The sequence below is a fragment of the Anomalospiza imberbis genome, chromosome Z, assembly GCF_031753505.1.
Source record: "Anomalospiza imberbis isolate Cuckoo-Finch-1a 21T00152 chromosome Z, ASM3175350v1, whole genome shotgun sequence".
Classification (NCBI taxonomy): Eukaryota; Metazoa; Chordata; class Aves; order Passeriformes; family Viduidae; genus Anomalospiza; species Anomalospiza imberbis.
Window position 1 is genome coordinate 28,216,781 of NC_089721.1, and position 16,243 is coordinate 28,233,023.

Here is a 16,243-nt window from a genome sequence, read left to right on the forward strand (position 1 = left end):
AACACATAAAGAATAGCTCTCAGAAGAATTTGGGAAAAATGTTATTTCATTCTTAGGTCAGAGGAAGAGAAGGTGAAGGGATGGACTACCAAAACACCACTTTCAGATTTCTGCCAGAGCAGTCACACAATCCATCTTGCATTGATTCTAATAGGTTTGGGATCAAGACTTCACAGAGAGGAGAAAACCCAAGGGCCTAGTAACACAACCTAAATTAGGTACAGTAGAGACAATTAAAACTCTCTTATTGCTAGCTGCTTTAACATTGATTTAATCTTCAGTGGCTTTATATTCAAAAGACTCAAAATAGATGGTCTGTAATTAGCTCTACTATCACTTCCAGCTCATTGTAGCAACAGAGGAGGCACTTCCTCAGCTCCCAAAAACACCCAAGGTTGAGTGACCCTGGCACTACTTCAAGTTACAGACAAAGAACACACACTTGAGTGAAAAAAGGTGCACAAAAGCCCATGCAGGGTTTTGAAGAGCTGTCTGCTCACAGCCTTTCTGAAACTGGGGTGGACTGGGGGCTCTATGTTACCAGCCATGGCTATAGAAACAGGTGGGGATCTCTACACCTAAAGAAGGAGCCCAGCTGGGTCCAGGGACCCACTGCAACCCAAACCAAGGTGAGGGGCAGGGAGCCCAGGGGCCCACTGAGCAGGATGGCAGCTGGCTGGCCCAGCCTGAATTGGTATCCACGGATGGATGGTTCCAATACCTACCACATGTGCCTGAACACCTTCCTGAACCAGCCCACCAGCAACAAGCAGCATTATGTTAAAACCAAGCAGTACCTATCCACCTGTCCATCAAGTGATCATGTAGTGATTTACAGCCCAGTAAAAACAGCAACAACAAAAAAGAACCCAACCAAATATAGACACGGGGTTGCAACTTTCACATACATTTAATGCTAGCCTTCATCTGTGCACACAAGCAAATGATAGATCTGGGTTTTTTTCAGTTGTGGGAAAACAGTATTTTGCACTGCATTTAACATGCGAGAGCAATGAACTCATGCAGACTAGTACTGTTTCTCCTTTCTAACTTACTCTCTTGTTTCTTCTCCCCTTTTTGCATTCTATAACGAGCAGTGTGCCTGTACTTGCCTCGTTTTGGAAAATCATTTCTTTTAAGTCTCACAGTGTGTAGCAACAACTACAGAGACCACAAGAAGAATCTAGGTTTTTTTCACCATCATATTGTCTCACCACACACTTGTCACTTAGCCCTGGCTTATGCACAGGTGGAAAATTCCCGGGCTTTTTATACCATGTCAGAGCTCTCCACAACTCCCAGTGATGGGGAGCTCTGCTGACAGCAAGTGAGCCGCCAAAATTCCCCCAGGCACAGGAACAATTATACTGGTGTTAAAAACTCCTGATTATAGCTTGTCTTCAGAATCACCACCAATATCCAAAGCAAAACTCACTGAAAAATTTGCTTTGAAGATGCAAGCAGCCTCTGCTATTCCTTACTTGTATTATTTGGTTGTATTATGATATGTTTAGAGGTTGTACAGGTCTTGCTTAAGAACTGAAGCACTTCTTGGAAGTGCTCTTCTTGGAAGCCCTATCTAGAGACAGCATAATAAGACAAGGCCATGCCAAAAATGCTAGTGAGAACTGGAAAACAAATACACATTTACCATGGAGTACAGCACAAACTGTAAAAGCTACAAGGTACAAGTTGGGTCACTGCATTCAGGCACCATAACTCAGACAAGATATAATAACTACTACAGAAAAATGTGAGAGCATTATTAACAATATATGCATGAATTACTAATTTGATGCATTCCTTGGCAGAAGGATTACAGATCTCTCACTGTTTCCTTGCATTTCCTGTTTAGCTCTAGTCTGGGGCAAGACTGTGATGGAGGCAAATAATTTTGTCTTCTCAACCTCACATCTCAGACCAAAAGCTATTTCCTCTTGATCAGTACATAAGAACTCCCACTTTCCTAATACATAATGGATCTCATATTCCTCATTCAAATTTGCAGGACTTTAGAACATCTCTAGGGCAAGTATGTACAAAGAAGAGCAAGCATATTATGGTCCACATCAACCTCTTAAAAGAAAAACCATCAACCAATATCAAAACGTTTGAAAAGAGAAGACTCCAAGCAGAATTTCCTTTTGATGTTTGCATAACAGTGCTTTGCATTTTATTATACTAGAAGGTATACCTTACTACCTACCTACCAGGAACTGAAGATGCCTGTTAAAAAACAATCCATCTAGCTTGTTATTAGCTAGTTCACTGGCAGTTGGAAAGGAAAGTGAACCCCCCAAAAAAGTTTATTACAGCCTCCTTCAGCCTTCCAAAATGCTTACATTGAGGCATGTGAGTTGACACGGACCAATACTTGCTTCTCAAGTCGCTTTTGCAAGTAGTGCTGAGCTCCAAGTTGCCACAACTACAGCCTTTGCTGTACATCAGCCAGCTTGCATGTGTTTCATGAATATAAACACTGACAGTATTTACTCAAAAGAAGGTGACTGTGATATGTATCTCCAGACACATTGAAGAAATGCCACTATCCAACACTTGAGGTCATTCAGCACTTAGCCCACAATAACAGCCAAAGGTTGCAACCAGCCACGCATACCACCTTGAGCTGACAGGAACCAGCCCCAACTTGAAAGCCACAGGGTTGTGAAAGTGTTATACTCTGCTGAAGCTGGTAAATTCAGTTGAGAAGTGTAAATTAGCAGAGGCACTGTCTATGGCTATAGACATAAAATTAATTGCACTGTACTGGCTTCGTCATTCAAGCATGGGAACATTGAACTATCTACCAACTGCAGCAGAAAAAACTAAATTAACTAAATGACCACAACCTACACCCATGCAGGCACCTCTTTCATTTTATGCAATAGGAACTACTTTGAGCACACTGGTATCTCAACAGTATCACACAGAGGTGGAAAATGACTGTTGCAGCACAGGAAGCCCAAAACCACAGCAGAAATTGAACACACATTGACCCTGAGGTCCATTTCACATTTTTGACCACAGAATCACTCTTTCCTACAAAAATGGGAAGCTTGTATTTCTTGATACTGTTTTTTACAGTCTGCCTAAACTGGAATAAATGTAAAAAGAAGGTACCAATTGACTGTGTGTTTAGGCAGGTTAGAAACTTTGTTTTAAATATATGCTTCAATGATGTACAGCACAATAAAACTGACTGAGACCTGGAGAATTTACTGAATACTTTATTGGACTGCCCCCAGAAACAAAGCAAATAGTAGTACACAGTAGGGTGATATATTACAAATGTATCCTTTTCACAAGACCTCTAGTGATTTTGCCCACAATTTCTTTCTTCTGAGTGAGTTATCACAAGCCATTGATTCCTTACAAAGTTAACAAGCAATAAGACAAGTTAACCTGGTGCTATTATGAGGCAATAATGTTGCCATCAGTGCATGCAACCACTGTATTTTGTTCATTTTTCCCTCAGGCACAATATAAAGAAGCCTGATCACATTTTTCAGCCACTATTCCACAATTAGACTGCATGTAAAATGCATAAACAGCAAAAGCATGCTGCAGTTCAATTCCCTATTAATCTGGATGATGAAATAAAGAGACTTCCATTAAGACATTAACTTTTTAAAAACACAAATTAGAGAGAAACCAAGACTATCAGTGTACTCAAACCTGAAGCTCAGTTCTCTTTCGACACATCAGTGTATGCCAATATAAACTGATTTAAGTATGTATTCTTACTACAAGAGATCAAACAATTAGCAAGATTTTCCTAAACCCATTACAAAAAAAAGTCACTGGCATTTTCACTGTCAAGACACATGAAAAGCTTTTTTATGCTTCCCCTCTCAATCCTTCCCTGTTGTCTATATATGGTATGCTATTTCTGAACAGCAAATAAAACCATGTAACTACACCTATAGAGACTCTGAAGCAGTAAAAATACAAAACAGCTACTTGTTTTAGATCTGTGAAGGACTTGAATTCTGGTCCTCCAGCAATGGAGCAATAACATTCCACATCGTTTAGTTTCCACAAATCCATTTCAATAAGCAAGAGGGTACAGTGACACTCACAAACATTGTTAGGTTCTAGATTTGATGGCATCATTCTTGTTTTAAAGACACATGTATATGCACAGGTGTGGCATGCACAAAGCTCATTAGCTGAACAGCAACATGGAGCACACAGCCACTCATTTGCATCCAGCTGAGCAGCTCTCTTGAAAAGCACTAGCATTTTATGTAACAACTGAAAAGCCAGGAGAAAGTTATATCGTGTTCTCAGGCATGACGTTTTACAGATGTAATACATAAAAATACATCTTCCAATTCTGTCTTTGCAGCTACATATTGTATTGAAATGAAACCATGTGCTAAATTGATGGACACTAACTTGCACCAATAGATCCCAGTGTTCAGTCCATTTCCCTCAGAGGGGTGGACAAGGGAGGCTGCTATGCACCAAAGGTTTCCTTTCATGAACCACACTTTCTATTTACTTCACACACGCCAGTTGCTCAGAACCTTCCTCATTAGCTCCCATCAACTCCCCTAAATCTCAGTGCCTTTTAAATTACCTACAGTGTACTCACAATAATACTAGCAAATCATAATCTGGAGAAAATTAATGGTTAGAGAAATAAGCTCATAGTGAGTTTTTTCAATTTTCTGTTTGTATTCCCCAAATATACAAAAACATAAAAGGATTTAAGGTAGGAAATAATCAGGGATACAGAGAGAAAAAAGCCAACATAAAAACTGTGTTCCTATGCCTGCTGTGTTGGACATCACTATTCATGTACCAAAACAGAAGTTTCTGCTGAACTTTAATGTACATTGCCAAGGATGGAGCACAAACTATGTCTTTCTAGCATTTTTGCAAGCTACCTTTGATTTCAGGTCCACAAAATCATAACTGCAAGAGAAACTACACTGTACATTAAAGAAAAATATTTAAACTAGAATTCTGCTTTGACATTACAACACATTCCATTTCATAAATATATTTAAATGATATTGTAATAGACTTTAAGATAATGATGATTAAGTAATAACAGCACCATAGAAAGTCATCTACAAGTGCCAAGAAATCCATAACAAAACAGTCTCAACACAAAGTTCCACTTTTGTAATAGATACAATGATGCAATTGTTTAGATCAGAAGCAATACAAATGACTACCTACCTCTTGGGACAGGAAGGGAATGACTTGTGCACATATAGCATTCAGCCTCTTGACAATTTCTGCCTGCAAGTCACAAGAAAAAAGAAGTTCAATTACATAAATTCTCAAATGCAGCTGTCACCCATGAACCCTAAAGAGACATTTGTTTTCTTTCAATTCTGGCCATTCTCTGAGATGTTCTCAAAATAACAAAAGTGTTTGCACATGGATCCAAATGTACTTAGGAAGTTAGTAATTTCTAGCTAAAATCTTTTCCTAAAAAAAACACTATTTTGAAGTGGTACAAAGTGATACAAAGAGTAGTTAATTTTGATTACACAATCACAGGAATTTAAAGAACAGAATCTTCAGGAGATGTAACAAAAAAGATAAACAAAATTCTGTGTATCAAACTGAACTCTCTCCTATGACGCAAAAGGAAGGATCACTTCAAATAAGAGCAGTGCCACTGTAAGCAAAGGGAACAAATACACCATTTACTTGTAACAGTGCATATCATGAGAACATTAGCATTGTAATATACAATCTTACTGATAATCATTCTACCTTACATTTCAGAAAGGAATACTGCAGTCTTCTAACACACGTCTGCTGTTATCTATTCTCCTGGTTAGTAGTAGTTACTTTTATGTGGCAACAGTAACTACAAATTAATAATACACGATATTTTATTTTCATACCAGAAATCAATTCTCTGTATTTAATCTGAAAATCTCAATAGAGACAGCGGAGATCTGTTTAAATAACACAAGAATTACAGCTCCAGAAACAGAATATTCAAAGCCACACAGACTTTCCTACCATAAATCATAATTTTCTTACACTAAATTCTAACCAGGATCAGTTCCTCATTTTATGATTGAACAGAATCCTTTTCCTCTTGCAAAGTTATGAATCATGGGATGAAGACATACAAACATGCAATTTAGCATTCCTTCTTCTAAAAGCAAACCCTCCCGCCTTTTTGCTATGTTGTCTTTTAAATGGCAAACACTTGGAAAAGAATATGTAGATCAGAAAGGCTCACAAGTAGCAGTAAAAAGTCAGAAGCTCATAAAAAATTAGTCTGGGTACAAGGAATATTACTGTTAGAGGCATGGTTTGCAAGAGGTAAGAGCACATGTGAAACTAACTCTGCCCCCTTGTGCATACTGTGTGATACACACAACTTAATACATGTTATTTTTGAATACAACTTCTCCCTTTCTCTGAAATCCACCTAGATTTCCATATGCTATTTATATAGCAATTTCTGTGTTAAAATGTCCTTGTATCTCCCCACTGGTCTTCACTGTTTATGCAAGTCCTCATATCATTAAATTTATGCATTTTAATGATTTTTTGTATTTGTTTACTACATCTTTTTTATTTATTCAGCAGCATAGGTACCTTATAGGATACTTTATAATATGTTCTGTTCAGCAAAAATCTAAATTACCCACAAACTGCAAATACATGTATAATATCAGATATTCCAGAAGGCAAAACTTAAATACTCCTTTAATCAGAGAGCATTCATTACACTACATGACAAGGAAATTTATTAACTACTTGCTACACAGAGCAGCACAGGGAGTGACAAGTTGTGTGCACCTAAGCTTCAGTCAGAAAGGCTGCAAAATCCAGTACAGCATTACTTGAGTAACAGTATTTGATTAAGGAAATGTAGACTGTAATACAACACATAGCTGTAAAGTACCTCTTCTTAGTGGTTCAAGCACCATTAGTCTAGTCATTTCCAAATTTTGGGTTTCAGCCACACTGCTATTTTATTTGAGAAATCTCTCAGGTGCCCTAAAGCCAGAGAGAAAACTACTCATTCTATTCTTCAAGGCTTTTCCACATGAGCAGAAAATTTCCCAGTACCCTTGTCTTGGCATAAGCTGAAGCCACTCTGACCTGCCATTTAACATACACATGTGCCTTTGTTAAAAAAAAAAAAAAGGCACAACATGATTTCTTCTGCTGCAAAACAACTCCTCCCCATCTTTAAAATGCCTGTCACAACCTTGCCCTGCACAGCTCCATGGGAGTAGCCTTCGGAAAACCCCTTTTCTTCCACAGCTACCTCAGCTGGATACCTTTACTGCACTGCTAAGGAACTGAGAACAAAACCAGCTCGAAGTGCTAGGCAGGAGCTCAGCATCTAATTTTAAAAAGCTTGTAGATTCATAGATTTTAAGGCCCAAAGGGACTGTTGCAATTGTCTTATTTGACCTCTTGAGTAACACAGGCTGTAAAACTTCACTGGCTTCCCCATCAAACCCATAAATTACCATTCAACTAGAACATAGCTTAGTCAACAAAAATAATTTTATTCAATTCACTTTGAGGCATTTCTTCTCAAGTAAGGTACTCAACCATATTTCAAGTTATTTCAGTTATGATGTTTTTCTTTTGATCACTTCTCTCCCCGCTCCCCAAGAGAAGTATGTCTCTCTCCTACTGCTCTTCTAGCCAAAATGTGGCTAAAATGTATTTGCTCAGTATTTATATAAAAATTCACCTCTGGCATATTCTGAACCTGGAAAATGTTCAACTAAAAAGAGTTTTCTAAAAAGCTGTAACTGAAAACAGGTGGCTGAATATTCAAAATTTCACAACAGCAATAAATCTCCTGATATCAATCCCACTGGACTGCAGAACGAGTCTTTTCATGCTGTATACAGGGAAGTGAGCTGATGGAGACTTGAAGCTAAAACAGCTTCAAGTGATGTCAAAACATTCCTCAGCAGCATTTCTCTGCTAGGCCAATTGCAACAAAGCCAAAAAGCCCTTGCTATGCTGAAGTGTTTGCATTCTTTCTTATTAAAACAGTCCTCACTTTCCCTAACAAAAAGCATCCCCAGTTGCATGGTTATGCATACTGTTATCATCCTCCAGACTCAGGTAGCAAGGAAACAGCCCAACTGAGCAGCAGCAGACTGCAGAGACACAGCATGACTGAGACACAGACTACCTACCTTAGGAGGCACATGCAGTCTGAAGGCATAAAGGAAAACACTGTGTACATGCACAAATGACAGGAAGGTACACGTTCTGTACCAAGAAAAGTCTCAAACCAGACATTTTCACACAGTAAATATGAAGTACACTCTGTCTCAATACTTCAGCTGTTTCGACAATTAACTGCAGGAGATAATGCCACAGCAACAGGCTTGATTGTCTGCCACAAAACATACAGAAAGAAAGAAACATACAGAAAGAAAGGTGTTAGCTGCCAGAAGCTAGTTGGGCGAGTTTCTTGAGATGCTGCCCTGAAGCTTGAAGGTGTAGGTACTGATGACATGGATTAGTATCTCAGTAGACCTATTCCTAGTACTCCTGGAGGAAGCCTGGAAACTCCTTCTTTGCCTAAGGTACAAACTCTGACACAAGGTAAAGCACAAATTCACATTTCTACTCACACACATTTTTACAACCCTACATTTAAACAACAGTTCAGAATTTCTTTTTTCTGTTAGGCATCAGGTCAATGGGTTTTTCATGATCAGTCTAACTGTATGATTTCATAAAACCAGGCATCCAATTCCTCACACAGAAAGTCAAAGTTGCCTCGGAAACACGGCTGCTTCCACAGTCATCTAATTTTACCTCTTTTGTCCCACAGGACCAGGCTTTAGAGAGGCTTCATTTATTTACAGGCCCTTCCACTGGGCTTCAGTTATCAGCCAGCAATGCTGTGGACACACACACTTCTAATGGCCTATGTTTTTAAACTAAGTCTAATCTGATGGCACAGTGCCCAAACTCCTTTTCCAGCATAGCCATTAAAGGATGTAGGTTATTGCTGTTGTCACCATTGATATTTGTCATTGTAATGTAATTAGGGACCTAAAATGATGCATTACAGCCCTTGGCACAGCTTCTATTAAAATCTTTTCTTCTGCTCACTGAACTGCGACCTGCTTTCTGATGAATAACAGACAGACAGCTTTAGAGTGAGGAACAGATTCATCAAAGTAGTATTTTCCAGCTCTGGAAATAAAATAAATAAATAAATGAGCAAAAGGGAAACCTAAAAAGAAAAACACAAGGGGGGGGGGGTGAGGAGGATGGAAAGCAAACAGCATACTTGAATTTCATCTGACCACTTGAAATTCTGATTGCATCTAATGAATCTTCCTTAGGACAATATATTCCCAGCTTGTGAATCACAAGGTTAATCAGGGCTCTAATCTGCTATCCATCAGCCTATGCCAGCACTGTAAATTTCAATTACATTTATAGGTTATATGGGTCATGCAATCCCAAACAACTATATTCACGGATATCCCATGTAAACTGGCACGTTTTCTGAAATGCTGTTGTTAGTGTTACTGAATGTTATAATACTATTCAAAGCTTTATGAAAGGTCCTGATAAACAACTACTAAATTATTGCCTGTGGATACAGAGCAACGCTCTGAAACAGCATTAATGGCCCAATAAAAGGGTGACTGTTCATGCCAAAATATAAAAAAGATAGCTTTGGCTGCCACAGTTTGTCAAATCTGTTAACAAACACCGACACTTCTATTACTCCTTTCCCTGAAGACAAAAGATGCTTGGTTTTGCATAAAAACACACCAGCATGTAACCAGAAAAGATGAAGGAAAAGCAGAAAGGAAAGGCTTGGTCTTGAATTGCCTTTTTGCTTATGTAATGCAAGCTTGTATTGTTTGCATCCTTTAGGAGATACCTACAAGACACTGTTTTTAAAATTTTGATCTATTTTCATTGACCCTTACGTGGCATCATTTTATAAAAAGATTGATCAAATATTTATTAACTACAATGTTAACTTTTTTATTTTTTTCTGCATATAAAGAGATGATGATAAAATCACTGTGCCAGAATCTGAGCCCAGTTAAATTACAAAGACCTGTATCAGTTAACAGTCCCCTCAGCATTGTTGCAGGGATTCACACAAGAGCAAAAGCTTAAGTTACTGATTGAGACAGGGAAATCTTTTTTTACCTGACAGTTAAATGGTACTTTATTTCAAATACACCCAAAAACCTGAAACCTTAAGTTCACAAGTGCCTATAAAGTGTTCTGAAAAATGTTCAAAGGTAAGTCTATAGACTATACCTTAGGCCACATGAGGTGACCCAGTCTATGAAGGGGGCTCAGCAAAGCTGGTCCTTGCAGTACAACCATGGCTCCATAGTTATCAGCTGTAGGAAAAGAGGAGCATGTAATGGACCATTAGAATCCTAAATCCCTTTCAGGATGGGTACGTAGTTGTTTAATTCCATTTACCCTTGCCACACACAGCTAAAATAGGACATAAGCATGTTCATATGTTTATGTGTCTTAATTAGCATTTTAGCATATGCCCCAATTCTTAGCACTGATGGATCTTAAAAAAAAAAAGCAAGAGTCATATAAACTCCATATATTAAAGTATTCAGAAATGTTCTAATAGACAGGGAGTTCAAAATAAATTTGTTGTTGAAAAATATCTATTTGCACTCTCTTTTTCCTGGGAAAAAAAACCATAAATGATTCTGTGAAAAAAAAGAAAATTGGGATTTTATTTATAGCACATAAACTTTGGGAAAATATTTTCACTGTATTTGACAAAGTTCCATGGTTATTACAATTATAAAAAATTGCTGGTAAAGAATTACCACTGCAGGCTCTAGGTTTGTCAGTTAAATAGAAACAAAACTACTATATATGTATTGTTGAAATAAACCAGAATAATAAAACATTATTGGGAAACCCATTTCAGCAGCCAGTAGGAAGAAGAATATATGCAATTACGCTTTCAGAAAAATAATCTGCAACAACAGTTATTTCAGGTTTAATTTGTTCTACACAATGCAGCCTTTGCCAAAAAAATCAATCTTGTTTATTAAGTGCTTACCAAGAACACATGCACACACCCTAAACAAGCATTTCACAAATTAGTGAGAACAAAAAAAACATTATTACACTTTATGAAACATAGCATGATTATGAATAAAGCAAGCAAAAAAGCTAATCTTAGTATTTCACAGAAAATTAACTCTTCATTCATAAAGAAGAATGTGTTTTGTTTTAATCACAGATTTTTGTCTGGAAATGCTTACTCCAGTTCCACAGAATGGGAAGAAATACTACAAGCCTTGAATATGAAATTTCTCTTCAGCCCTAAAGGAATAGTGTTTGGAAACCAAGAGACAAAGAGCCTACCCTTGTAGTCAAATCAAGTGGAGGGAAAATATCTTCTTACCTTCTGTGGCAAGAAGGATACTAAACAAAAAAGATCTTCTTCACCAAGCCAATTGCAGATGTTTAGGAGAAACAATTTTAGCAATGCACATACAATTCCCCACCACCAACAGACTGCCATATAATCACAAGTAGCATTCTCCACCTCACTTTCCTACCAGCTTTTTTACAAACATTCCAGCTAAGCTCATAAAGTGATGTAACTTTCCCTCTGCAAGTCAATTTAGTGTTTTGTAAGTTCATTTATTTGTCTGTTTTGCAAAAAATACTATAAACAGCAGCATAAGCAATAAACTGGAGTGGCAGACTTCTCAAAATCAATTTTCTAATGTACTGCTCTGTGGGCTGCTGAAGTGAATTGATAAGACACAGCTTTTATTAAATGTCTCAAGAATCATATGGAGCTGAACTGAGCACAAAAGGATACATCCTGAAACATTCATGATTAAGACAATAAAAAGCAAGTCAAGTAGGGTGACATATAAACATGCATCAAGCCTGACACCTGATGAAGTTGATGGTATTTTGTTAGCATCAACTTGCATCAGCAAGTAGGAAAACAGATATGCACAGCCTGGAGATTACCTAAGTTCTTCAGTTGCTCAGGCAGCCATGAAGCTGCATCCTGCCCTGCCCTGCCCTATGTACCTGCAAAGCATCCAAAAAAAGGCTGCAAGTGGAACTTGAAATGACAAAGACTGGCTTCAATTTCCCTTCCTCAAAGGCAGCAGGAAACACTTGCTGAAAAACCAGACAAAAATGAGTAAAAGGACACTGCCACAGGAAATGCTGTTTCTGTCTGTAGAGCTTTGAAGTCCTCTTTAAGGTACTACGCCTTCACCAGCAAGCAATCCTCAGCATTTCACAGCAATACCTTTTTTGTGAAATATGTCCTCATTACATAGGGATGAGAACTTTCCACCACTCTACCAATTTTTAAACTTTGATTTCACAGTTAAATAAAATACAGAAAAAAAAAGTTTTAAACTTACAGATCTATGGCACCACACTAAGGCAGCTTCAGCTCAAAGTTCAGTATTTTGCATCTGTTTTCTAACTGCAATTAGTTCAGAATTTCCCATTTTAATCTTTCCCATAACTGCTGAAAGACAATAGCACATGCATAATCTCTTACTACTCAATTTCTGCCCTCACACACTCTGCCAAAGAGTCTGACCACAATTCTGCACCTGCTGGAAATGGCACAAGCCAGGCTGAGCCTGTCCTTGCAGCTATATGCATACATTGGTTTTAGACTCCAGTTTTAATTTAGTTGGGAAAAGAAAAGTCTCCTATGTTTATTTACATCACAAGTTTTTTTTACACTTTGTTTCACAGGGGCAACAGGAAAACTAATAGGAAAAGAATGCTGCAGATCAGTAGTTTTAATGGTGTATCATGAAAAATTAAACAAAGACAAGAAAAGAGAGCAAAAACCTGTTCTCTACAGACCTGTGTTTAACTTGAAGTGGAGGCCTTAACTGCTCTGAAAAAATATTAAGGGGGTAAGATTCCATGGAAAAGGTGAAAATATCTAGCCTTTTAATCTAAAAAAACCCATGCTTTTAAAATTTACATATATTGTGCTTACAAAAGAGGGTTCTGATTTTTAAAGAAATAATGTTACCATAAACACTGCAATAATTTTCCCACTACAAAACGGAACCATTAATGTCCACTTCTAACCCTTGCCAGAAATTCACTTTTATCTGCAAATACATACAAAGGAAGACTCAGAAGTAGCTATAGGTACTTGTTATCTTGCATCCACTCTCTATATTATGGCTACACTGCGTACGCTGGAGCAGCGTGCTTCAAATGTTAATCACTTAGAAGCTGACATGCTACCAGAGTTGAGAACTGCAAAGATTAGGACAGACTTCCAGTTACACCTAAAAAACTTATACTTTACAGTCCTAATACTTGCAGAAAGTACTGCAACCAGTGGCAACATACAACAGTCTGCAAAGAAAAAAAATTAAGTTTCTCCAGCAAGTATTCTTACAAATTTTAATGAACTACATAAAACCAATCAATAAACTGATAAAAGCAGCAATCAGAAGTCACTCATAAAAACAAAAAATACAATGTGACTGCTGAACTCAAGTTTATTTTCTTCCAAACTCATCTGGAATCCAAGAAACAGTCTTTCTGCATCAGGAACAAGACTACTATTTCTCTTCCACCATTGGTTTCCTTTGCCTGCCTCAGCCCTGCAGGTCAGGAAAGGTGAAGCCTATAGTTTGTCTGATTCATTGATAGTCACACTTGATTGTGTTTGCTTCCACAAAAGAAAATACTAAGAATAAACACTGACCTATTTGGTGGATTTGTTAATTCCGTTTACAGAGTACTTGAAAGCATTGCTGTGTATTACCTTCAGTTATTCATTTCTTCTTCCTACCCAGCAATCTCTCAATATGTCACAAACACCAGTTAATTAGCTCAAAAAATGAAAATATAGAAGGTATTTATTTAAAGGAAACAAAACATTTTAACTCATTTTCCATTACCATGAAAATGAGCAATACTCAGATGCAATTTCTTCAGATTAACACAACGGATTTCAGTATTTGAAACAACAGACAAAAATATTGTCCCTTTTAAGCCAATACAAAGCAGCAACATTTTAACATCCCTGAAAGAGATGAAAAATCAGTGCAATGGATTCTGTGACAATGGTATTTTCAAGTTTCGATTTTGAATCCTTATGAAGACAGAAAGTCAAATAAGGTGTTACTCTCTAACATTTTAAACCAACTGAAGTATGATACCTGCTAGTTCTTTCTCAATATAAAGAACTGATTCATACTCTATCAAATTCCTGATGCTGGAATAGAGTGTTCACCTGAGAAGCAGAGTGCATTTAAGACACCTATCTCCCTTTCTGATCTAAATAGTTTTTTGTCTGTTAATTCAACATACTACAAGTGAAAGTTTACTAAAATACCATGAATGCATAAGTAGGACACATTTTCTTTTACTCCAAATTTAAATGCAAGTTTCAGCTTCAGGTGTTGGTTCGTAATTTCCTCATGCTTGAGATGGCAATGACACAGACCTACAGAAGCACCAGCAGAAAACTTCCAGTACCATGTAGGTCACAGCAGCTTGTCACTAGGAGCTTACACCTTGGATGACACAGCCAGTGAGGATCCCAATTCCCTTTTTCTCTGAAGCATGTTGCCCTGAGGTTACAAGGGACGGTGCCATGGAGCTGAGGAGCTGAGCAGAATAGCCAACAAGTAAAGACTGGACACTCCACACTTGACACATCTCAGTATCATCTCACACTCAGATGATACGGATTCCTATTTGCATTTTTTTAAGTAAAAGACTTGCTGCAGAAACCAGCCCAAAAGGAGGGGATTTCTGATGCAAAAGAATACTGCTTTCTGAAGAGGAACAACAGAAAAAAGACCATAGTTCCAAATTCTATCAAGAAGAAAATATTGGTATGAATTTTCATTGCTCATAATTTCAATCATTGTTCATCATAACTAGTAGTTTACAATTCTCTTTTCAACCTTCCTAAGAAGACATATTTGCAAAGGAAATGCTAAGACATTTGTAAGACATGCATGCTTAATATGTTCACAAAAATTCCCTCATCCAAGACAGCTGGATACACTAAGTACATCTTGATTTCAATTCATTTGAATGGTATTTCACCAGTAAAACTCCTACCAGAACAGACAGAATCTGAGTCAAGCAACACTAATGGCATTTATCTTTAAATTACAGCAGCATTATTGAAGTTTTCACACACTCTTCACCTAAAAGGGATTTCAAAATAACACAAAATAACTTTTTGTAGAAAAGCAAAGTTTAAGACAATGCCATAAAAAGCAGAACAGAAAGAATAGAGCAAGAAGAACTATCTGGTTAGGAAATAGAGATTTCATGGAACATTTTCCAGTGTGTAACTTCTGTAGGATCATCCTATGTGGAGCGCTACTATGAACTGCATTAATTTCAGACAAATACTCAAGACAAACCATATATTAAATGTGCTTTTCGTGATACTACACCAATAAACTCTAATAAGAGCATCTAGAACATGGTAAACACATCAAATATAAGCAAATATAGGGAGTAAATAACTCTCTAAACAGATTAACCATGTGATTAAAGCAGTTCTCTTTAATTATGTTCATATTAAAGGAGGCATTAGTCAGGAGAAGATTCCTTCACAATGTTGTACCAGTTTCACACCCATGATCCTCTACTATAAACATGTATGGGCCAGAAACATGGATTACACACTCACCAATTATGATGCACTAGGCACAGAAGATGCCTTAATCCACAGAAGTACCCTTAATCCAGCTCCTTCTTGCGCCATCCTTCTTGTGCCATTCTTCTATTGATAACATTTTTGTGGGCATGTGATAAATTAAGCAATGAATTTATCCACACTGAAGCAGAGTCCATTTCCAAATGAAACAACTATATTTTTTGAAATACACACACCATCCCTGGCCCAGTTTACCACAGGGTTGACACAAATGTAGGATCACCCCTTTCATTACTACTGCCGTATTCTGCCCGCTCAAAGTGCACAGAAGACTTCAGTCCTAGATACACAAAATCTCCAAGGTGAGAATTTTTCTGAGCACTCCTTTGAGTCAGAAAACAAAAGCACAGTTAAGAGCATGCAGCAGCATTTGTGTCAAGCTGCTCATTTTATTAGAGATATCAGTAGTTCTCTGGGCAAGATAAGGCACCCTGTTTCACTTCCTCCACTACACGGCCATCAAGTCATATTGGTATCAATCATATCCAAAACGTTTTATTTCTAGTTTAGTATCATGATTGGTTTAGCCTGAAGTTTTAACTAGCCTTTAGAGCC

General features: G+C 37.6%; 1 protein-coding gene across 4 annotated transcripts in view; it reads right to left on the reverse strand.

Annotated features, from left to right (window-relative positions):
- Positions 1–16,243, reverse strand: part of LOC137465114 (transducin-like enhancer protein 4) — a 98,527-nt gene that overhangs the window by 61,662 nt on the left and 20,622 nt on the right. For all 4 annotated transcript variants that reach the window (XM_068176878.1, XM_068176876.1, XM_068176877.1 and 1 more), the window contains exon 5: positions 5,191–5,253. In XM_068176878.1, coding sequence (XP_068032979.1) covers positions 5,191–5,253 — 63 coding nt within the window. The remainder of the gene's footprint in view (positions 1–5,190; positions 5,254–16,243) is intronic.